Genomic DNA, 24423 nt, shown 5'->3' with positions numbered 1-24423 from the left:
TGAGTGAAGAAGTAAAATTCCAGAGCCTCAGGTCTTCCTGAAATCTGCCTTATCTTTGGTTTTTAAAGGTTACATTTGGGAAGCATTTGTAGATTTCCACATTGTTCTGAGCCTCTGGGACAAACAGACCCAGATATTTTACTTTTCCCAGTTATTTTAGTCTTGGATTACTTGAGGTTTCATAAACCGGAGCACACATAGATCACCTGAAATAATGCTGGCATTTTAATGGAAGAGTAAGAATTGTTTAAAGCAATTTTATTTTCAGAAAAAGGAGGCGTGACTATAGATTGCATAGCAGTAAGAATATATATCTTATGTAGATTATAAATGATCTGTCATAGATTATTACCAAATATTAAGTTGAATTGGATGAGACCTAACATGCAGAAACCCCCAAATTTAAGTATAAAGGAAACTACTTATATTCCTTTTCTATATGAATATATGTGTATTTTACACTAAGTTTTATGAGGTTTTATTAAGATTTCTGCCAAGCACCATTGTTTATATTAGTCTTTCATGAAGTAAGCGAATAAAGTCTGGATAACAAGTACAAAATGTATTTGATGGTTGGTTTGTGCATTTACATATACCTCTGCCTAGTTCAGCAGGATATTTAAGGCAGCTTATAATAGTACATTTTAAAAGAAGATTAAAACATAATAGAAAATACAGGTATCTAGGAGATCAAAACATGGGGGAAATTGAAATGTACAGAGAGACTGTAGGGTCATAGTAACTCAATTTTGTCTATAAATTTGGGTCAAAAAGAAGGCATTTTTTAAAAATTTGATGTTCACTGTGCATCAAGGGAAAAAATATAGCTTCTCAGAGACCACAATAGTTTTCCTTATACTCAGTCTAGAAACAGATTTCTTGCATGATTTTTCACATAGGGATTATTGAATAGATAACTGCCCTCAACAGCTCCCATATGATACTTTTTTTAAAAGATTCTTATTGGGGTACCTGGGTGGCTAAGTGGATTAAAGCCTCAGCCTTCGGCTCAGGTCATGATCCCAGAGTCCTGGGATGGAGGCCCGTGCCGAGCTCTCTGCTTGGCAGGGAGCCTTGCTTCCCCCCTCTCTCTCTGCCTGCCTCCCTATCTACTTGTGATCTTTCTCTCCCTGTCAAATAAATAAATAAAATCTTTTAAAAAAAAGATTCTTATTGTCCTAACAGTTAATGAAATACTAATAGCAAATATGGATGAGCCCTTATTCTGTACCAGAAACTCTGCTTCCCAGGCATGATTCTGTTTCTTTCCACATCCACCTTATGGGATAGATACTGTTGTTGGTCCTGTTTTGGCAAAAGTAGTTTGCCCAGGATCTATAGCATTAGTGGTGGACCCCAGGGCCTGATTTGAGACCCTCTGCTTTTAACCACTTCTGGTGGAAACTATGGTTTAGAGATGGTATTTCTGTCCCAGAGAAACTAATGAGAGTCTTTTCCTTTGTCAGGAAGGAATCAGATACATCTGGACTTTTACATGACAATATTGTCTCCATTTCTTGGAAACCCATGGCACATACAGAACTTTATGTTTAAAAGCTCATTAGTAGCTTTGACAAACTAATCATCCTTATGCAGCATGACTAGATTCTTTCACTATTACGTGCTAACAGCATTTAGCTATTGAGATTGTACATTTGCTTGATGACAGACTGCTGGAAAGAATATCCCTCTTCAGTAGCTGGAAGTGTTGTCGTTTAGGAAGGGTTACCTTTACCGTTTCTACCGACAGTGGGCAGATCTGGGACTAGTTATAAATTACCCGGGAGCAAATTTATGTTGAAAATAAAGTATAACTTGCTAATGAACCTAACTGACCGAGAATAGGATGTGTTTCTTTGTGAGAGGTCATTGCTTGGAATTTTGAAGGGCTGAGTGTTTCAGTGGGTCTTTCTGCCCTAGGTGTGGTATAAAATGAGCCGAGTTGCACGATGCTCTCTAGCTCTGACTTTGATCCTATTTTCAACTGCATATCTGTCTCTGAGACTCATTCTGTATTCTCATCAGTAAAATGGAGCTAATGTGTTCTTTAAAATATCGTTGATGATTCTGAAGATCAAATGAATATTATATATCAAATTCCTTTGAAAATTGCTAATGCTGTAATTGCAAAAATTCATTAATTTACTCTTTCCACAAAAGGAAGTGTTGTTTCATTTTCAGAAGTTGTTTAACAACCATATACTAGCTGAGTGGCTGTTGTGTGCATAGAACATAACATAATGTTGTACATACATTATTACTGAATTTGCTTATTTTTAATGCTCTTCGAGTTTTCTTTTGTTAATCACCATTCAAGTAGGTTATTTCCTAGCTCTCAGATAAGTAAAATTCTTACTCTCAAAGTTTTAAATTTATATAATGTCAACTAAGTAAAATATTAGAGAATTTTTAATTAAATGGAAATTCTTTTTACCTGGTTCTTTCTCCTTCTTCGTCAGTAGGAATGATTGAGATTAGAGAGAGATTGCGTCTCACCATCTGTACCTTTCTTTAGAAAAATAACAGAAAGTTAAGAGTATTAATCCTGTATGAAAGTCATTTCTGTGTAGGACATACTGTATTTAAATCGATCGCTTAGAATTCTTATTATTTTCCTCTGATTCTTTTGCTTAATTCATGCTTATTATTTTCTTGGAGAATTAACTTAAATCCAATGCCTTATGAAGGCTTTTTTCCGATTTCCTCCACTTCATTCTGAGTGCCCTTCATTGTGTACATGGATTTTTGGCTCTGCTGTTCGGCCCTTTTGCAGAGTTAGATTTACAGAATTTGGAGTAAAAAAAAAAAAAAAAAAGACCTCTGCAACCGTCCAGCTCAATGCCCTCATTTCCGGTTAAAGAAAATACGCCCCAGCCACACAGCTGGTCAGTTTCTGAGTCTCTGAGTCTGAGTGCATTTTTCATTACCCTCAGTTTTGTAGTTTCTTGTTTTCTGTGACCGCTAGGTCTGCCCAGCCAGAGGATATTTTTTTTGGTCAGGGACTGAGGTTTTTGGTTGTTGTTGGGGTTCCCCCCTGCCACCCCAGAGAAAGATTCGTCTGTACTTCGGTATTCAGAGTAACTAGAATTCTTTGGGAAGCCAGCATTTTGGAAGTGGCTGCCAGAAGTAGGCAGCTATTTTCTGGTCTAGTGTTATCTTTAAGGTATCTTCAGTTTTTATTTTAGTCTCGAAAACACGCTTCTGTAGTCTTCTGTTAGTAGAACTGATGAGTGTTCACTGTGATTCAGGTTTTCTATTCTCATAGTTGTTCCAGCACCGAGACACAACTGAATACCTCTGTATTGGTGATGAGGTCAACTTGAATTTTCTGAGTACTTGGAATCTTTTGATGATTCCAAGGGAACCAAGGTCTGTATCTCAGTGTTGAATAGGCTCTTCCAAATTTCCTCTAAGTTGTGTGGAACAGAAGAACTTAGAGAAGTTTCCCTCACACCTGGCTATCTATGATGATGACAGAACTTCTCCTGTACCACCTGAATTGGGACCTCGGAGGTTGGGACCTGTGCATCTTGATGGTTAAGGAGCTCTGCAAAGAACGGCCTTATTGAGCTGATGAAGGTCTCTTTTCAAGAAAAGATTGTTAAGTTAGGGAGGAGTGCTGCTTGGCTACGCGTACAGAATTCTTGCAGAAAGATACAGACTGATCTCATGCATCATGAAGTTACTTGATTACCTATGGGATATGCGGGACATGTCTTTGGGGACCACATACTAGATGAATAGCCACTACAGACCTTCATGAACCCAAAATGATTAAACCAGGACCCGGCCCTGCTTCTGCAGTTCAGAAGTAACACCATAAACCTATACTGATCCTAGAAATCTGCTCTTTGAAACTGCCTGTTGGTCTTCTTAATGAGTAGTGGCTGACCCAAGGCATTGAAAGTTGTAGTAAAGTGGGTTTTGTGGCTGGACATCGTGGTGCTCATCTTATAATTGTCTATCAATTAATTCTTCCTTTGCCTCAGTGCATTTCTTCAGTGTTAGATGGAACTGTGCACCATTTCTGAGGCTGCTCAATAGGTATTCCATTAAGTATTACACATATGTTAATAAAATAATATACATATGTAAGAAAGCTGTACAACACTCAAGTGGTCACAGAAGTTTAGTTTATAGATGTGGAGAATTGGCAAAAGTCGACTTAATTTTTATACTTAAGACCTTTTCTGAGCCTTGCTTTGGGCTGGGTGCTGTGGGTCATAGGAAAAAGCTAAGGCCAACTTTTGGGTCAAGACATTTGCTTTTCAAAGAAGGTGAAGTTGGATAGACTGATGATTGTGATTTGAGAGTAATTACATTTTAGTGATTTTTTTTTTGTGATTATTTCTTGAACATAATGGGACAGAGAGTGATAGTTTTTCTTTCTTAACTTGAGGGGAACTCTAACTCTAGAATTTCACAGATCAGGAAACTTAAAAAAAAAAAAAAGTGAAACTGTTCCTTAATAAATATTTAAAGCAGAAGGAACTTTATGTTCCTCTTATGAGTGGGTCACTACTAGACCCGTGTGTGTATGGACCACATGACATTTTCATTTATTCAATGGAGAGTCTAGAGGGCCTGTGTTGAGCACTTGAATATTGGACATGATTCAAATGTGAGTCAAGTGTGTCTAGAGGCTTTATTCATACCTATTTTCTTTTAGTCAGCAATGCTTCATAATGCCCTGGTTTCATGAATTAATTTTAATGGAATTAAACTTGAACAGCTCAAAATTATATAATTAATTTCATTCAGCTTCAATTAAAGTTACTAATTGAATCAAGCCTACTAGCATGACACCTGGCGGCAGTTAGCTACATAACAGTAGCTGCAAGTATGAAGGACTGTGCTGATGAGCCAGTGTATGTAAACTAGTGAGTTTTTATAAAAAAGCTCTTCTGTTGATAATCTCAGAAAGGCCTTGAGTTGACTGTAACAGTGGAAAGACTTCTGGAGTTGTTTAAAAAAGTCAAGATTTTAATTGAAACGAACACCTCTCAGGAAGATTACATTTTCTCTCGGATAATGCTGAGTAAATGTTACATAAATCTTCTAGAACATATTGGTTTAGCATGCTTCTGATTTATATTTTACTACTATCTGAATATGGTTTTGCTTTCTGAAACTACTTAGCATTGAAGACCCTGCTTTTTTTCAGAGACTTTAGCCTCTGGATTTAGTCCTAAGAGGGTGTCCATCTATTTTCATGTGTTGAAATGTGTTTCATGGCAGAACTTTTCAATTTTTGTGAAATCCCCATGGTACATGAGAAACTTTTGCATGTGCAGAAATTTTTTCCTTCCACTGGAAATGTTAACACAGTTGACTAACAACTTCTGTTTGAATCTCTTTCCTTTCCTTGCTTCCATGGCTTGACATCATCCAGCTTCTCGTCCTTCTCTGACTCCTTTCTAATTGTACGGACCTGTCTTGGTACTCTTAATGTATTAATTCTTCTGATGGGCCCATTCATTTAACTGGATTTAAGCAGTCAAGTTGAGGAAGATCACTGTTTCCAGCTACAACTTGATTAATTTATGATTTGCAAATCCAAATGTGCAACTGGATGAGTGTAAACTCATCCACTAAACCATTAAGTCCATGAAGGACCGATTTGAATCTCACAATTCACTGTATCATTGCCTAGCACAAAGCCTAAACACCTACTGTGTACAAATACATATTTTTAAATTAATAAATTATTCTTCTGGCCTCCAGGTTTTCCCAGTCAAATCCTTGACCAAGAGGGCTCCCTCATCTCCAGTCCCATCTGTGCAGAGCTCTAGTTTTAGATAGCTAGACAGATAGATAGAGAAATAGATCTAATTATGTTTCACATCCCCCTTTCCCATCTTATCGTTCAGTATATTCAACTCTGATCAAACTGGACTCTTCTAAGTCTCTCTTTTAGTTTCCCTTCCTCTCTTCTCCCTCTTAGGTACATCCATATTCTAGTGATTCTCAGGGATGTTAAGTGCAATAAAATTACCTAAGTGCCCCACACTCAAATTGAAATAGAGTCTTTGGTGATGGGGCCCAGGAATCTGTTTTTTTTAAAAGAGTGCCCCCAACTGAGTTAAAGCGCAGTCAGGATTGAGACACTGCTGTGCACAAATGTATTAATCTTCCTAATGCATGGCTCTGATAAGACATTTCATAAAGCTTCAGTGGCTACTTTGACTTACTTATCTTGCCTTAAATTTGGTCCAGATTTCTCACCTTTGCGTGCAAATATCCATGCTGTGTCCCAATCAGACCTTTACAGTCTTATCTCCTAATGTCCCTCTTACAGTATTTCACACTCCAGAGTGTTGGAACCTTTTTGTTTGTGGAGATTGCCCTTGCTGTTCTTCTACCAGGCATGGCCTTTCTCCCATCCCTGCTTTTAGAATTTCAACGAATGTTTTGAAGACCATCCCACATGCACATTTTTCTCTAGTGCTTTTCTTGAGCTCTGAATTGGGATGAGTTTCTTTTTCTTCCTTCAAACTTCTTCAGTGCTCTGGAACTTTTATAACATGGATTTCACCTTGTGTTACAGTTAGCTTTTTGTTTGAGTTCTTATGTCCCAATAAGGTGTTGCGTTTCCTTACTGTTTTTCCCCCCGGGGAGCCATAAACCCATGTATAAATCTTCCATCTTCAATAACCTCCCTTTCTGAGAATGCGTAACACAGTCGTTGCCTCTTTCCCAAGCTTCCACAGAGAGAACTTTACGCTTGGTTTCTACACCTTCTCACTTCTCAGTCTCTCCTCATTCAACTGCAGTCTTTTAGCCCAGTCGTTCAGTGGGATCTCTTCTCCTTTGGTGCTTTCCCTTCTATGCCTGCCCCTACATGTACAGACTCACTTTCATTTTGTACGTGACCTTTGCACGTGATTCTGTCATGGCAGACCACTTGTGTTATGATGACTTATTTACAATAATCTTTTTTTTAAAAGACTTTTTAAAAGATTATTTATTTGAAAGGGAGCATGAGCAGGGGGAGAGGCAGAGGGAGAGGGAGAAGCAGACTCCCCACTGAGCTGGGAGCCCAATGCAGGGCTTAATCCCAGGATCCTGGAATCATGACCCAAGCCGAAGGCAGACACTCAACCATCTGAGCCACCCAGGGGGCTCTACTTACAATAATCTTAATAGGTTATTTTTGCTGTACACATGTCTGTTTCTTTGATGCTGGTCACATAGTAGGTGCTCAATAAATCTGTTACTACTTCAACAACCTATGCAACAGTCAATAGACATACGGCTCCCATTTGCTTAAATGATGGCAGACTTGGAAGCATTTGGGGAAAAAAATACCTTAAAATAAAAAAAATAGAGAAAAATATGTAACATTTAATAATAATATATCTTGTGTTTTATCTAGAAAAATGTGATAAAGAAAATACTGAGAGAACTGTAACTCAGGCTACCGATAGCTGCTTCACACATGGAGAGATGCAAGACCAGTCCATTTGGGAAAACTGTTCAGATGATGAACTCATCCAAAGTAAGTATTTGTAGAGAAAATCGGAGTGATTTGGGTATATATGCTTTCAGTTAATTGTTCCTTGTAGTTCTCCCAGAAATCTATAAATCAGCAGAGTTTATCTGAAAGTATATTCATGAGTATTTTTAAGATGTAGAGCTAAAACTAGGGTATAAGTAATACTGTCTGTCCATTTTCATCCTTTTATTTTATTTTTATTTTTTCTAAAGGAAGAATTGACCTGTAAATTTTGGACTTTATTCTCCTAGAGATATAGTTAAACTTAATTCCTTCTTGAGCAGTGATGAAGTCGAAGTCGACAATTCTGAGTGGACTGTGAAACTAAAAAGATAAAGACAGAGCAAAAGGACAGTAAACAGCACTTTGGTGATTGGTACCATTCTGGTCCCTGTTCTTGTGCCAAATGATTCCAAACTGGTTTTCTGTTGTCGTTGGTGTTTTGGTTTTTTGTTTTTTTTTTTGCAATTAACATTTTTAGCACTACTTGGTTTCTTTTTACTCTCTTCCTCTTCCTGAACGTAGTCTGTAGAATACATACAAAAGCTTTGGTGTATTTTCATCTGACTGTGGGAATGTCTGGCAACAGCATTATCATGGGGGTGCTGTTCAGAAATCGGGTTCTGCGTCATGTTCTCTAGACCTGGAACTTCCCCTCTCTAGGTTCAAAGAATGAATTATTCTTTCTAGTAAACAAGTAAGTATAAAGATTTTTGTTATAGTGTTTGGTGAAGCTCCATCTTAGTTACAGAATTCATACCATTAAAGGGAAAGGATTGAAAATAAATTCTTCACCCTATCGTCTATACTGGTTAGGTGGGCAGTGATTTAAAAAATAAATGTAAATTGCATTAGTTTCTTTGGAGATAATGATGGTTTAGCTTGTAGCAAGGGACAGTGGGGCATCTGGGAGACACTGTCTAGTTTTATGGCCCCCTCTGAGACGGCTGTTGGGGAAACAGACAGTCAAATGGATATCCAGAAGAAAAAGCCAAGGGCAGCAATGCCACCCCCGGCCCAAAACATAGCTGGCAAGACTCTCTGAATATTTACGGGTGACCTCGGACTCTGAATTCTGATAACAGATTTCAGAAACTATATTTTTGTCCTCTTCCTGGTCACACATTTCCTAGGCAAAGGCAACTTTGTTGGGTCTCCAGAAAAATCTGATATCTGGATTTGCCAAAGCGGAACGATTTATGTCATCTTTAGACTCGACTCAAGGCTGGCTAGCACTTCAAAGGTTGACACTGTGATAGGTTCTGCTGTTCCAACTCCCTGACACTGGCCTCCACAGAGCTGTCTGGATTTTCTTTGGCCTTCCCCACAGAGTAGGTGGTCGTCTGCATAATTCACTGCCTGTCTCTCTTAACTCCAAGGTGAGAGAGGTGTGTGTTTTCCTCTTCCGCATCTAGCACATTTGAGGGGGCCCAGTAAAATCTTTTGTAATAACAATAGGCCCTGGAAAGAAGGCCCTGGCTCTGAGTTGCATGGGGGAGGAGGGGAACATCTGTGGTGAGTCAGGCCAGGGCTGGCTCCCATTCCAGGAGTCCGTGTGGCTCCCTGAGCACTGTGGAAGAGGCGGGCAGCTGGCTCTCATGGAATTGATTTTAATGTTCCCACTGTAGTGCGAGGTTGGCTGGACGCAGGGATCATCAGAAAAATGAGGCTGGCTGGGGTGTGGGAACGTTTTCAAATGCACAGCCCACTCTTTTTCCAAGCTTCCATGGGACGCTCAGCTGCATAAGCAAGAAGTGGACGAGAGTGAGTCGGTTTAATAGGACTTCTCTTTCTCTCTCTGCTCCTCAGAGTGGTTAGAAGGCTGGCAGCTAACATCTACATTGTCCCGGATGCCTGCTGCTTTCTTTGTTGGACATTTAAGGCGTAATTTATAGAGGACTGTTAGCTGTCAGTGTGATGAGGCTGTTTTTACTTTCCTGAGAATAACTGAGCTCTGGAAAGTCAAGGGAGTGGTTGCTTTGGAAATTGTATTCTAATTAAAGGGTGTATTCTAAGGCTTATAAACGAGATCCAAGCGGAGAATAATTTCCAAATTATTCTGTGAACTTTAACCCTGACCTCAGTGGACCACCCACTTGTGACTTACACTTGGTTCATGCTCCACACAGAAGTTTGAGCTTTGTGGGCCTTCCCTGGTCCTTCTAGAAAACCTTGCAGGTGGCAGACCTCAGGTACAGTGCTCTCAGGGCCTGGATTTTAAATCGGTTGCCCTTGAGTTGCTAACTTATTACAGAGAATCCTTTCTGGAAGTTATAAATAAAAGAGAAGAAATCCATATGGAATCGAACATTTCGAATAAATAGGCCACACACAATCTGGTCAGGGAATGTGCATTGTGATTCTCTTTCTTATGAAATTTAAATTAAAAAGACAATTCCAACTACTCAAGTTGGTTTAAAAATAAAAAAAAAAAAGAAAAGACCTAAATCAGTAAAGAATTAAAAGCATAATGGAGGTTTTTGAGGAAATTTTATGATTGGGACATTTTATTTTTTCATCTTACGAATTTTCTTTTTATAATTTAAAAGGGGGTCCATATTCTGAGGAAACGTTTTGGCCTATAATTTCTGGAATGAGGCTTAAATTTTAGTTTATAAAAGTATCTTTTTATGGGAATACTAGTTAAGACTTTGGCTTTTCCCCTCGGATTAGCGTATATGATTCAGTATATAATTTGGACCTCTGCCTTGTTTTTATAATCACTATTCCTCTGAATTGGTAAAATAAATGTGGCAGAGAAGTGACACCCTCGATTAATATTAATTTTTCTATTTAACCCATAATATGCATAAACTGATAACAGGCAATAGGCAACATTTCATGTTTTAATTAGACTAGAAAAGGAACAGAAGTAACATTTTGATCTTAGTCTTTGGGGGGATTTCTAAGGTAGGAAAGAGAGAAAGAGAGAGAGAGAGAGAGTGTGTGTGTGTGTGTGTGTGTATCCTGTGTTTATTTTCAGATATTTGTAGTATTTTCCTTTAATTTAGGTCAAGTTCTATTCTAATAATTTCCTATAGAGAGAGAGCTTACATTTTTCTTTGTTCTTCTTTCCAAAGTGCCTCAGGTCTCTATAGCAGATTTTTCTAGGTCTTTCTGAAAATTCTTATTACTTAACTTTATCCTTGGACATTGCTTTTACATAAACGTCTCCTAATTCTACATGTCATTACTTAACTCCAGAAATTTTCCTTCGCTCCTCTTCTGAAATAAATTTCCCATTAAATTAAACTATTTTGTACAGCTAATTCTCTCCTTTGTGATTTTGTAGAATTCCCATGATCTGAAGCAAAGTTAGAATGCTCCACTTAAATGGTAATCCTCATTCTATTTAACCCATTTATTCATTCTGAAGAGTTTTTAGCTCTCCTAATAGTAAGCACTTAATTGGTAGAAGAATGCAAGCCTCTTCTCTAATTCACACTTGTCTCCTCTTCATGGAACTAATGCTTCCTGCTGTTTCACTCTTCCTGCTGCTGGAAACCTTCCTCTTGGCATCCTTGGAGTTTCCTCTCAACATCGCCAGGCTCAGTTCTGAGGAGCTCTATTCCTTCTCTTCCACGACTTTGCCAACTTACCTCTGATCACTCTTCAGTGAATATTACTTGATCACTTGGGGAAATGCCTTCTTTATGTCAAATGCTGAAAAAGGCTGAGACTCAGGTGTGCTGTTTACATACTGAGAACATTTCTTACTTGATGATATGGGAAGAGCTTGAGAGATTTGGATTTAAATTTTGTCAGCAGTTCTCATGTTTGAATGCACATTCTAGTTAATATTATTACTATTATTCCTTTAGAATTCACTTTATATAAAAGAGGGCATAAACAAGCCCCTGAAATAAGTATCATCCAGTAAGACTGCAGGGGAAGGGGGCAAATGTAGTTTTGTGTTATGTTTCTTAGGTGATGTGGAATTCTCTCTTAATAGTGACTGCTCATTCATTCTGGGATCCCATATTGGGAGTAAGCTTTTGTGACTTCATCTGGCTCAGTATCTTTTCCTCCATTTGTCTCCCAGAAAAATTCTCTTTTTTAAAAAAAGTACGCTGACCAAATGGTAATGTGGCTACAGTTGAGATGCTTTGGTTATTGCTGTAGAGAAGAATCGTTAATCACCAGTTATTCCAAAATCCAACTCATGATTTGGTTTCAGGGTTGAGTGGACAATCAGAAGCTCTTTTTGATGGTTACTTATATTTATCTCATTGGCCAATGACCATGATGAGACTGCATTTTAGAATAGAACTCAAATTTATTGACATACTTCTTCCTTAGGGTGCACCCTTCCAAGCTTATTTGGGTTTTGGTCAAGATGCTAGGGAGAACCATTGCCCATTGTTTCTGCGTTGGGCATCCTAGGCTCAGAGTCTTGGAAGCTGACTGCCAGGTTCGGATACTGACATCATTATTGCTGATGTTGAACATGTTACTTAAACTCTGTGATCAGATTTCTCATTTTTAAAATGAAGGCTAGTTCTGTATACCTCATTGTGTTATTTTAAGGATTATTTATTTATTTTAAAGATTTTATTTATTTATTTGACAGAGAGCACAAGCAGGGGGAATAGCAGAGGGAGAGGGAGAAGAAGCTGGCTCCCTGATCAATAGGGAGCCAGATGTAGGGCTCGATCCCAGGATCCCAGGATTATGACCTGAGCCGAAGGCAGCTGCTTAACTGACTGACCCACCCAAGCATCCCTATTTTAAGGATTATATGAGAAAACATATTTTGTACGCTTAGTTACCACAGAGCTGTATGTGTAAACATTGAATAAATTTATTGATTTTCATTATTATTATCCCTGGGTACAGGTATCAGTTATGAAGCTTTGTTTTTTGGTTTTGGTTTTGCTTTTTTTTTGATCCATGATTCTAGTGGGTTACATGTGCAGACATGCTGGGTACGTAGACCATGTCTTCCCAAGTCTGTGGATATTTATGTCACAATGTCAGCCAGCACATTGGATGCTATGTGGTTTAAGCTTAATAAATGCGTAGGAAGCACATAGAATTAATGCGATTCTTTACGCATCTTGCTTATATTATTTCCGACTTTAAGGTCCTCTCATGAACATGCTAAATCAATACATTCTTCCTTTTATTCCTTCTAACTCCCTTCTTACTCCCAAGCTATACATGATTCATTCATGTCAAGTTCCAAATATTTATAGATGACTCTAAGGGTAGTAAAGCAGTCAAGTCATAGGTTTGACTGCTTTTTGCTGGTAAGTTCTTCGGAAGAGTTCTCAGTGAACTGTGGCCATGATCTCAATAACATTCATTGTCCATGGGGGTGGGTAGAAATGGCACTTTATGTAGGCCCTTTTTTAGTTCCCCGTTTCTTACTCTTCTTGCCTAACCAAAAAGAAAAGAGTCTGAGACGAATTTAGTTTCTTTCCTTCCTTCCTTCATCCCTCCTTCCCTTGTTTATGCCCAGCCTCCCACTCTCCCTCCTCCTCTGCCTCCTTTCTTCTTCCTTTTTCTCTCTCCTCTGCCTTTCCAAATAACTTTTTAAATGCTTTGTGTTCTGTAAAGTGCAGTGTATGTTGTTGCTGTTGTAGTTCTTACTATTCCTATGAATAGTCTCATTTATTACTTTACCTTTCACCCCTACCCTCTACCATGACTGGTTTCATTTCCAGTCTATCTCCTGCTGCCCTTTTGTCAAAGATTTTCAGTCTCTTTCTGATATCCTTAACATCTTCTGGTCTTTACTGGGGAGAGATGAAATAGTATTGAAGTGTAAGTGGTGGGTAGGATCCAGTGAGAGAATCAGATTTATTCCTTTCCCATTTGGGAGTTTCTTTGAGCCTCAGGGAGGTGCTGAGGCCTGGGAACTGCCTCAGAGATCATCCTGAAAATGCTAACCACTGAAGGAATAACTAACACGTAAAGATCAAGACCATAAATGCTGTGGTCTAGATAATTTTAGTTCTCAAACCTCCCAACTTCCTGGAGCTGAACACTATGTGAATTTACACATAAATTATTTTTTGTAGAGTATGTTATTCATACATAACTTTCAGGATTAGCAGTCAAAATATAACTTCCAAAGCTGAATAAGAAATCGGCTACATTAAGATGGAGTGTTATACTGGGCTGACTGTGTTATGTTGGTGATACAGTGAGGAACAGTGCAGGTGTGGTCTGTGTGTTCAGAATTGATGGTCTTGAAATGTGTATTATGAGTGCTATGATGGGAAAGGGCAGGCTGTTATATTTTCACATTTGAGAAGCACGAAGTCTCACATTGGGGAGAGGTCAAAGAGGGTGTTCAAGAGGGACTGATGTCTACAGGAAAGCCTAAAGGAGTTAGCCAACTCAGGCAGAGCATGGGAGTGGATGGTGCCATAGTAAGCCAAAAAAACCCCAGCATACTTACAGGTCTAGAGGTAATAGGTCAGCTTGAGGAGAGTTACAGAAGTTTTATATAAGCTGAGTTATAAAATGTTCAACTAGAGGTAGAGAGAGGTGAGAGGCAAAGAATCTGTTAACAGAGGGTTAAGGGAAGATGGAAGGTATTGCAGGGAGTACCAACTTGGGTAGGTTTATGTTTTTATTTGCCTATATTTTAGGATGATTATTGTTGCAGTAGTTGGAATATAAATAAGAATGGGAAACTGAAAGTATCAGGAGACCAACCGGGAGACTGTTGTATTAATCCAGCTGAGAAAGCTACATCTTGGTTAGGGTCATGGCATGTGGGATCCAGCTTTCTGTGGCATACAGTGGTGAGAGAAAGGCAGGTGCTGGGAATGAGGCCAAGGGTTTTAGTTTGGACAAATGATAGTTGTTTCCAAAGGACGGCATGGCAGAGGTTTTAAGGACTTTTTCCGAAGAAGGTTTGAAATGCTGGGCTGTGGCTGTCTGATAGGTTGAGAAGGAAGTAAAAACAAGAAAGGTCTAACAAATAAGAAAAATAGCCAGAGAGGCTGACAATCCATAAAGGTTTCTATTCCTGGAGAAACAGAACAGGTATCAATGGAGTAAGTGAACAGGGAAAGTGGAAAGAGAAGATGAATTATGAAAACAGGAAGTAAGAATTTTAAATTTTGAAGTGGAATGGTCCCTGGTGAGGACAGGGTATGAGGTGCGGTTGCAAGGATGGCTGACTTAAATAGTTTCTCCCAACCCCAGATTGTTAGATTTGGAAGAAATTTTGGAAGCTTCATAAAAATTGCCCTGTTCAGTAGGTGGGGAAACAAATCCAGAGGCCAAATTTATGGCCGTTAAAAGGCAAAGCTGGGGCTTATCTATGTTTGACTCTCAATCTTCTGAATTCCTCATCGAAACTTAATAGTTGAGGAGAAGCCAGCAAGTTGGTTATCTCTGGTTCCTTCTGCTTTGCCCTAAGATTAGTTACCTGTTGTGGAGGAATGGAAGAGTCACTTGATATTCTCTAAGCTGAGGACTCTGAAATGAAGGAAAAACAGTGCATATTGTTTGGAACTGCTGGTTTGCCTCATTGTAAGATTTAGAAAGGTCTTCTCCATCTAGTCCAGTAACATACAAGATTGCGGTTATTTTAAAAAGAAAATTCTCCTACATAGCTAACAATACCAGGGTAAGGGTCCACCTTCCCAAAGTTACATTAGAGCCCAGTCCCCTGTAGGAACTGTTTTAAGTAACAGATAAGCCAGGAGATTCAGATTCCTTCAGGTTCTGCAGGAGACAGGACCAGCTAAATAAATTGGTGGATGGAGTATGTGTGGAATGTAGTGCAAAATGAGAATTCCGGTCCCCTTATTCAAAAAGTGTGAATTTCAAGATGGCAGCGGTAGAGCATTGAACCCACTCAGGGTCTTTCTGAGCATGGGGTTCGTGCCATTGCACACACAGATCCCATGGCTACAAAGCCAGGTCTGGCTGGAGGCATCAAGGGAATGGGAATTCAGTTCTGGTAAGCAAAAATGAATATTGTACATCCATTTTAGAATTTTTTTTTTTCAGTAAGGCTCTGAAATTCTAGAATGAGGAAGTTTTTCTGGACTGGGCAGATCCTGCCTTTGTCACAAGTATGAGTAGCTTGTACAGGTATGTGGGACAGTTGCTATGTAACAGATTCTTGAAGGCAGTGGTTGCCAGGTTTTATCCAGGCACAGAAGGACTGAGACCTGCTTCCGGCTTTAGTTTTATCCATGACTTGGTAGAGGATGAGGTGTATGAGAATGAGAAGGGACATTGGAAATCCCTCTCCACTCCTTCCAGGAGCTCCATTCCCCTCCATTTTAGCACACTTGGGAGTCAATACAGTGACTTGTCCTGTGTTTCCTTCACTGAGTCTTTCAGGACTGACAGTAAATCCTGATCCACGGTTTTCCATCAGAAGCTGGAGTCTTCCTAAATCCTTGGGTTCCACAGTAAGACACCCAGAAGTCAGGGAAATTTTTTTAAAAACAACCTTCCGATGCTGGTATTAGAGGGTAAAATTGCATTAAGTGAGCTAGAGAAGAGAGTGGGTGGAGTGATTTGTTCTGCATTGGAACATAATCTCATTAAATACATTTTCTATGGTTCTTGAGAATTTGGACTGGGAAATTTAAGAAAAAAAAAAGATTCCTACCATCTCAAATTGTCATAAATAATTGATTCATGCCAGCGTGATCTTTAAGATTTTATTTATTTAGTTTTAGAGAGCAAACACAAGCCACGTGGAGGAGTAGAGGGGGAAGGAGAGGAAGGGGAAAGAATCTCAAGCAGACTCTGCACTGAGGGCAGAGCTGACGTGGGGCTCGATCTCACAACCCTGGGGTCATTGCCTGAGCTGAAACCAGGAGCCGTAGGCCTAACAAACTGAACCAGCCAGGTGCCCCCATGCCAATGTGGTCTAATGAGACTATATATGCCATCTTTGAATGTTGCCCATCGTTCCTTGTCTTAATAAAAAAAAAAAAAACAAAAAAAAACAACCATACTGTATCATCAATATAGAGGCCCATCTTTGCAGGGTACATTCTCCATGTTTGTTGAGCATTGCCAAGGTGCTATCATAATCACAAAGGTGAGTGAAATCTAGGCAGCAGCAGTGAAAACAACACATCCAAAGAATGGCGTGATCATGTGCAGTTAGCATTTTCCTACTCTTCCTCGTGAGTTAGGTTCTTATTGCACTTCTCTCATATCCAGTAAATTTTTGAAAGAGATTTATTTATTTACCAGAGAGCATGTGAGCAGGGGTGGAGGCAGAGGGAGAGGGACAGAGAGAATCTCAAGCAGATTCCCCGCTGAGCATGGAGCCCTACCAGAAGTTGGGGATGGGGGCTCAGTCTCACAACCCTGAGATCATGACCTGAGCCAAAAATCAAGAGTTGGGCCACTCAACCCACTGAGCCACCCAGACGCCCCTCCAGTAGATTTTTTAAAGTCTTGACAGATAACTCTGAATATGAATATGTACCACCGGAAATGTAAAATTAAACCCATGTTCTCTTCTCTAGCTCACTTAATGCAATTTTACCCTCTAATACCAGTATCGGAGGGTTTTTAATATTTTCCATTTTAGCCAGTTTCAGGTGGTTGATTTTTTTATCTGGCTTTACACTGTTCAGAGCAACAGAGCCAATACCCTTCAGTGTTTTCCAGGTAGATATATCTCATTTGCCTTTTTAACTTCTTAAAGATTATACCCCAGTGAAATATATGTGTATAATATTTAGAACATACTTTATATATCAGAAGATCTTTTTTATAGAAAATTGAATAATACTGACTTCTTCTATAAAGTCCAAGTTTGTTTGGACTGATTCACATCAGGCTCAAAAAATTTCAGTTGATGTAGACATTAGATTTGAGCCTCACTGCTCCTCCGAGGCCTGGAAGGTCAGTGTGAAGGGGTGTTGGCAGTCGCCCACACACAGTCAAATGGCAGAGTCTTCAGTGAGTCCCTGTGTGGAGCGGTGTTGGGTGTGATGGTGCTGCGCCTGCCCTTGCATCTGGCTCCGCCTTCCAGCATGACCTCTTCAATCCCCACTAGTATCCCATTTGTCCTCTGAGTCAAGGCTGCTTTTAATTTCCTTGAACTGTAGAGCTGCTTTTCCTTTCTTTGAAATCACACTGATGCTTGACTACTTTCATTCAAAGAACCTCAAATCTGTTTCACTGGAGCCACCTTACAAAAAACATGGACACACTTTGGACCTTGTTGCCGCCAAGGTCTCTTGTCTAAGATCTTGAAATCAGAAACTCACGTTCTCATTTCTGCCCGTTCTTTAATTATGCCTAATGTGTTAACTGTGTTCTTTTCCCCGCCTTGAATCTCATCTTCTTAACTTCACATGTCTTTTTGTTTTGTTTTGTTTTGTTTTCATGTCTTGCTGGCACCTGCAAATGATCTTTCATTATCTCCCCCAATTCTGTGACCTTGTGTACAGTTGGCCGTGATAACAGGGGAACAGCCAACACGGTCCATCTTCTCCGTTCAGATTCCAAGGCCTGGGGACTCATAAATAAAAGATGTTCTAGGCAGTGCAATTAGCTTTAGGATGACTACATATTCTCTGATCTCAGTTGAGACCTCTCTGCTTCTCACCTGTATTTTAATTTCTAGTTGATCTTTGCTTTTGGTCCATTCTTGCCTTTTGATTTTATGACACTATTTTCTAAAGACTCCTCTTAGGGGCACCTGGGTGGCTCAGTTGGTTAAGCGGCTGTCTTTGGCTCAGGTCATGATCCCAGAGTCCTGGGATTGAGCCCCACATCGGGCTCCCTGCTCAGTGGAGAGCCTGCTTCTCCCTCTTCCTCTGCCTGCTGCTCTGCCTACTTGTGGTCTCTCTCTGTCTCTCTAATAAGTAAATAAAATCTTAAAAAAAAAAAAAAAAGACTCCTCTTATATTCTAATGTATCTGTCTCTATCACTGAGACATTTTAGGCTATATTTTAGGATGAGCTCCTGGTATTCAAACCCACTTCTGGTCTACACGGCTGGCACTTTGTCTACCTTGATAGATGTCCTAGATCTAAAATGATCTAATACTGATAGGGCATTGCCCAGCGGCCTCCTCTCAGTCCTCTTGTGGTGTTTGACAGGACAGGTTTCCTGCTGGAAATTCCTCCCTCTGCCTCCCAGGCTATCCTGGCTTTCTTTCTGTCCTCCAGATGCCCTGAGTTCCTTTCTGTCTCCGAGCTTTCCCACTCTGGGTCATCGTGTCCCCACCCACCCCCCAAACTCCCTGAGCTCCAGACTTAATTGTCAGTTCCGAAGAGAGAATACTGTCTCCTCCCTGTTTCTCCAAGCACCCTTTCCTTTCAGTTGTTGTCACAATTTGTAACCCAGTTCTGCTACACCGTGGCTACGATCTGCTGGATTTCCGTTGCAACCCCAGCAATGAGCCCTGGTTCAAGGCCACTGTGGACTTTCCCAAAGCTGTTTTGGATGACTATGGGAAGAAAAGAAATTTGGCTTTTTCCTCCACGACTTCCTTTCGTGTAGTTTTACTGTAGCCAAAATAGATTCCTTGTTCTTCCCTCTACATGCGCAATCCTTCCTCCTCTTCTGCTTCAGTCAGGTTACCTGTCTCCATGCATCTCCAGCTGCACGAGCAAGGCCTGCTGTGATTTCTCCCTCTTCTCGACTCGCAGACTGGGTTCGTCTTCATCTCTCCTAAAGGACTTGTTAATTTTGAAATTGTCCTGCCGTGTGGATGGCCCTCTTCCTTGTCACTGAACTGAAGCTCCTTAAAGGCAGAATTGGCGGCTCTTTCAGCTTTGTAGCCCTCCCAGCATCTAGCCTAGGGCCATGCACAGAGTTTGCTCCCAATACTGTCACGTTAATTGTTGCATAAATGAAAATCTGTACCTTTTGACTACATTTAGCTTCTCTGTAGGAGACTGACAGCTTTGAATTGGTTAAGCTGTAGTAATTTGTCTTAAAATGTGGATTGACTATCTTTGCCTCTCTTAAGGAGCTAATTTTCTCAGTCTACAGTTCATGCATATCAAAGGATGCTTTTTATTAGTAATATTAACAATGTTATTACTTAGAGCTTTTTACAGTTAATGAAATTTTTCATATTGATGATCTCACTTGGCCTATCAGCAACTTTATCAGACAGGTGGAATAATAAGTATTATTGTCTCTAGATGAGGCTGGGCTCAGAAAAGTCAAGCAGTGTATCTAAGGCCCCACAGCTCATCTCCTGATCATCTAGCCTTGAGTCTCAGATGGGGGATGGAGTAGGGAAAGGGTTGAGACATTATGGTGTTCATGGTCCCCTAGAGATTACATTTAAGTCACAGGGGAGGTGATAGTTTTCTCAAATTATAAGTTTATCCCAAGCTGAAAATTCTAATCCTTTTTCCTACTTGGCAATTATTGCCATTCTGTCACTATCATGATGTGACTATATCCTGCCTTTGTGTTGGAACATAAAAAAGTTAGGAAAATTTTAATGTACTATAGTCCTTTGGAATTTTATCTTTGTTGTGATGAATTCAAGACAGTTCCGGGCTAACGGTATACTTGACATCTTAGTAAAAAGGCTTGTTTAATTTTGAGAACTATTTCCTCATTGCCTCCATGAGAACTTGCCTGTTCTGATTCCAAGAGATGGGCAGAGAATCTTGACACCTGCTGTTCACTCATTTCCTTCTGCACCAAGAAGAAATCAGAATAATTGAAGCCAAAGTTACAGAGGCAGGAATCTGATGCTATAGTCCTATCCCTTTGTTCAAAGCAAAGGTTCTCAGCTCTTCACATGAGCTTAAAAACATACTGATGCCCAGGCCCCACTCTATACTAAGGAACCTAGAATCAGATGTGAGTAGGTCCCGGACAACCTTAATTTCTGAGAGCTTTGCCGTTAATTTTTTTTTTTTTTTTAAGATTTCATTTATTTATTTGACAGAAAGAGAGATCACAAGTAGGCAGGACAGCAGGCAGAGAAAGAGGGGGAAGCAGGCTCCGTGCTGAGCAGAGAGCCCGATGCAGGGCTTGATCCCAGGACACTGAGATCACGACCCGAGCAGAAGGTAGAGGCTTAACCCACTGAGCCACCCAGGCGCCCTCTTTGCAGTTAATTTTGAGGTATGGCTCAGACTTAGAACTGGTAAGATTTTTAATTGAATATATTGCCCTAGAACAAAAAGAAAAAGCTTGCACATTGAACAGTTTTTTGAATATTTAAAAACTTTTCTTTTTTTTCTTTTTTTGGGAGGGTGGTGATTTCTTATAATTGTGATTGATGATTGATGAGCCGTAGGGACTGAGAGCTGTGGCTGCCTGTTTGGGGAGAACCCAGATCCTGGCCTCTTGTTTTTGCCCTTAGTCCTTCTGGAAAGTTGTTTTCTGGAGGATGTTTACGTGGTTGAGAAAGCCTTTTATGCTTTTAGTTTCACTCTGCAGCACTTTAAGCTTTATGATATTGGAAAAGAACTATCGTAATTTGCACTGTGGCCTCGCGAGGTGGCATGATGGGATGGGTAGCGCATGGAAAGGACTTTATGATCGAAAACTTGATGCCACCATAAGGGATTATTTGATTATCTTTGGAATCTTATTGTATTAACCCAAGATCAAGGTTTATGTTATTGAAGAGTTGGATTTCTTAAGGTTGAAAACACTTTTGCCTGTTTTTCTGAGGAATTACAAATGCCTGCTTTCATCTTCTCTTGACACTCTGTCCCAAATGGGAATAAGCTATTGCTTTCAGTTAAAAATCTCTGCAATAAGCAGCCTCCCAATCAAGTGTTTGTAGATAGAGTAGAAAGAGTATCTCCTTAACTATTATAGCTAGAGTTTGTTCTCGGAGTAAAGCAAAGTCCCTTATAATAGAGATACAGTTTACCTAAGCGTCATATTCATAAGTTAAAAAAAAGATCAGCTTTTTGAATAATATATGAATTCATATGATATCAGTGGTATCTGGGCATTTGGGACAATACATAATTAGTTTCAGTTCCTTTAGAGAGGGAGATGTGGATGTTAAAATAAATTGCTGATGAAGCACATACTTTGGAGAACAGTGTATTTCAAAACTTTGTGCAATATCAGCTATTTCTTTCAATGGTATGGAAATATAGCATAAGACGGAGAAGATTTATTAGGGGCAGTTTTACACCATTCTTACTGTCTAGAAGTTCATAGTTTGCTCATTTGGAACTAGTAACTAAAAGAAGAATAATAGCAAATATTTATAGACCTGCTGGGAACACATTAGTTCTGTGCAACTTTGGCACCATTGTTTGTCGCGGGTAAACCAGTCATAATCATTTGCTCGTGTAAGAATAATCAGTATCACAATATTTCAGCATTTACAGGAGCTTGGTCATTTTGTTATTAGGAGTTACCCTTTTGCAAAATTCCGAATAATGGACCTACCCCAGAAAATTGAGCACCCACAGAGTAAGAAGACTTGGAATTGTGGAATAAATACATTCTGAGGGAAGAAGGGAGGGAGGGAGTTTGGAATAAATGGTTTCTATTAAGTAAAAGTGCAGAAACTGACTCTGCGGAAGGAGCTGTTTTGCTACAAGGAGTAAATACTCCGACCAGAACTGTTCCTGGGCAGTCCTGCCTCCTCATTCTCGCCTTGAGGGAGTCCCTTCAAAGGTTTCGGTTTTACCATGGAAGCTAATTAATGAGGCTCCAACACGTACAGTGTAGGTAGGATAAGGCCCTCCACAAGCACGGTTCACCATCTTGAGAGACAGAGACCAAATACTGTGTCTTTTGCACAACTCTTCAAAGTGCGTACTCTGATTTCAGGACAGATGTTGTCCTTATCTTAAATATGTCCGGAAGTTTTCTTCCTGAGAAACGGGGCCCATTACTTAGCCAAGGATTCATCCCCTTGCTCATCACCTTTCTCGGGTTTGCTTCTTTTGAGAAACATTGCTTTCATGAGCGATTCCTCGTCTCCGTTGAGGCTAAAGAAAGTGAGGGGTTTGTTAGAACGCTCACTGAGGAGAAGTCTTTAGTTTGTTTTTCTGATGACATCTATGTTGTTAAAGTAAAAATATTTAAGTGGAACAGTTCACCGAGTGCATACTTAATGTTCAAAAAGCACGAATGTGAGGGAGTGTTCATTTTCTGCATTTAATATTCTTTTTTCTTTCTTTCTTTCTTCTTCTTCTTCTTCTTTTTTTTTTTTTTTACTAAAAACAAACAAAAGCCCAACCACTACTTCTTTGACAAAAAACTAAAATGGGATAACTAAGCCCACAGAGTCAGAATCTAGGGCTCTGGCAGCCCAAGTAGGTGCGATTATAGTTTGGTCAGTAATAATGACAGATTTTAGTGTCCATTTTAGTGTATGAAACACTAAATTACAATGAATTGAAAAGATGGCTGTTTATGGTCCTAGAATAGCATTTCTGGGAGGTAAGGAAGACGTGAAATCATTTCGGGGATGGTTTCAGTCGCTTCTCTTGTAATTGCAGGGACAGTGTTGTTTTCACTTCTCTGCGGGTTAATACAAATGGGAAAATGTTTGCGGATGGTCTGTTTGGGAGAGAGACTCATTATTATGTCTATCTCTACATTTAACCGATCCCTACTTTTTTGTTGTTTGTTTTCGGCACAGTATCAGTACTCAGCCCCTTCGAAAAGTGTCATAAAGAAGTTTCATTATTCAGATAACTTAATTCTTTTTCGCAAGTCTGCATGCAGGCTACTTCATTCAGCTAGAGAGTTGCCAGTCAGTCGGGCCTGATGGAATCCACTCTAGCCCGCCTTGCAGACTCAGTGCTGGGGTATCTCATGCTGTTAAGGATAAGTATGAAGACTTGGGAAGAACCGGAGGTGTCACCGACGACAGATACAAACATAGCATGGTGCTTTTTTCAGGTAGCGAAAGGTACACATGTGGCAAGCCAATTATTGACTTCCGTATTCCAAATAGACAACGGATTTGGAGCAAAAGTGAAAATGAAACAGTGGCCCAAAGCTTGACTTGTTGGCTAGCTCTGTGTTTGGCGGGAGTGAGGCTCCAGGTCAGACATGGTGAAGGGGCCAGCATGCAGCCCCCCCGTGCTTAGAGAGAGACCAGGTGTAGGTTCGAGAAGGTAAGCTAGGCATCAGATTCTAATCCTGCCTGAAACTCATTGGCTTTGTGGCGTTATGCCAGATCACTTCATGTTCTGCATCTTCAGAAGATGGGTGGCGGGGGAAGTACCATCTTCCTTCAGTACCTCATGAGGTCAGTGAGGAGGCAAGTGGGAAAACCTAGGTGGAAATACTTCAATAACTCTTAAGTTTCTATGTGTATGATAAGAATAATTAGTACCTGGGTTAGAGGAAGAAGTGCTGAGCCATTCTGAGTTATTCTTTGGAAAGAATGGAGCCTCTTCCTTAGTCCCATTTTCGGGTGGATCCAGAGATATTAAGCAAAGAACCAGGAAAGAAAGTAGAGTGTGATTCTCTGGGTTCTCTCCTCGGTTGTCCAGGAGTTAGCCGGGGAGAGTCAGGTGCACACAGCATGGCCTCTTTTTATGATCCTAAAATAAATACAACCTAAAACACATCATCAGAGTTGCCTACAAAAATGTAAGGACATGAGCCACTGCACTGAAGATGCCCCTCTTGACCTTAAAATGCATTTTCAGTTTTAAATGTAGTGAAATACCTCAGTCAAAACAAAGGATTATTTTTTAAGAAAAAGGTGGTACTGTTTTGTCCTTGATTCCTGGTAATATCCCACTGTATTAGTGTTATCAGGATAAAACGATGCTTCTACCTAAGTTACCAATCAGTAGCAATTCATTGGTTTGTGGCCTTAGGTGCTTAATAAATAGAATTCTGATTTTTCTTAGCATTTCATTAGCTCCTTTAAAAATAAGAGTTAAGGGCGCCTGGGTGGCTCAGTGGGTTAAAGCCTCTGCCTTCAGCTCGGGTCATGATCCCAGGGTCCTGGGATCGAGCCCCACATCGGGCTCTCTGCTTGGCAGGGAGCCTGCTTCTCCCTCTCTCT

The 24423-nt window shown here is 40.0% G+C and overlaps 1 protein-coding gene across 2 annotated transcripts in view; it reads left to right on the top strand.

The window, feature by feature from the left end:
• The window catches only part of MDFIC (MyoD family inhibitor domain containing), a 90521-nt gene that overhangs the window by 11634 nt on the left and 54464 nt on the right, over positions 1-24423 (top strand). For both annotated transcript variants that reach the window (XM_046021562.1, XM_046021561.1), the window contains exon 3: positions 7376-7498. In XM_046021562.1, the coding sequence (XP_045877518.1) occupies positions 7376-7498 (123 nt within the window). The remainder of the gene's footprint in view (positions 1-7375; positions 7499-24423) is intronic.

The sequence above is a fragment of the Meles meles genome, chromosome 10 (assembly GCF_922984935.1).
Source record: "Meles meles chromosome 10, mMelMel3.1 paternal haplotype, whole genome shotgun sequence".
Classification (NCBI taxonomy): Eukaryota; Metazoa; Chordata; class Mammalia; order Carnivora; family Mustelidae; genus Meles; species Meles meles.
The sequence above is the reverse complement of the archived record's forward strand: the minus strand, read 5'-3'. Positions and strand labels throughout refer to the sequence as shown.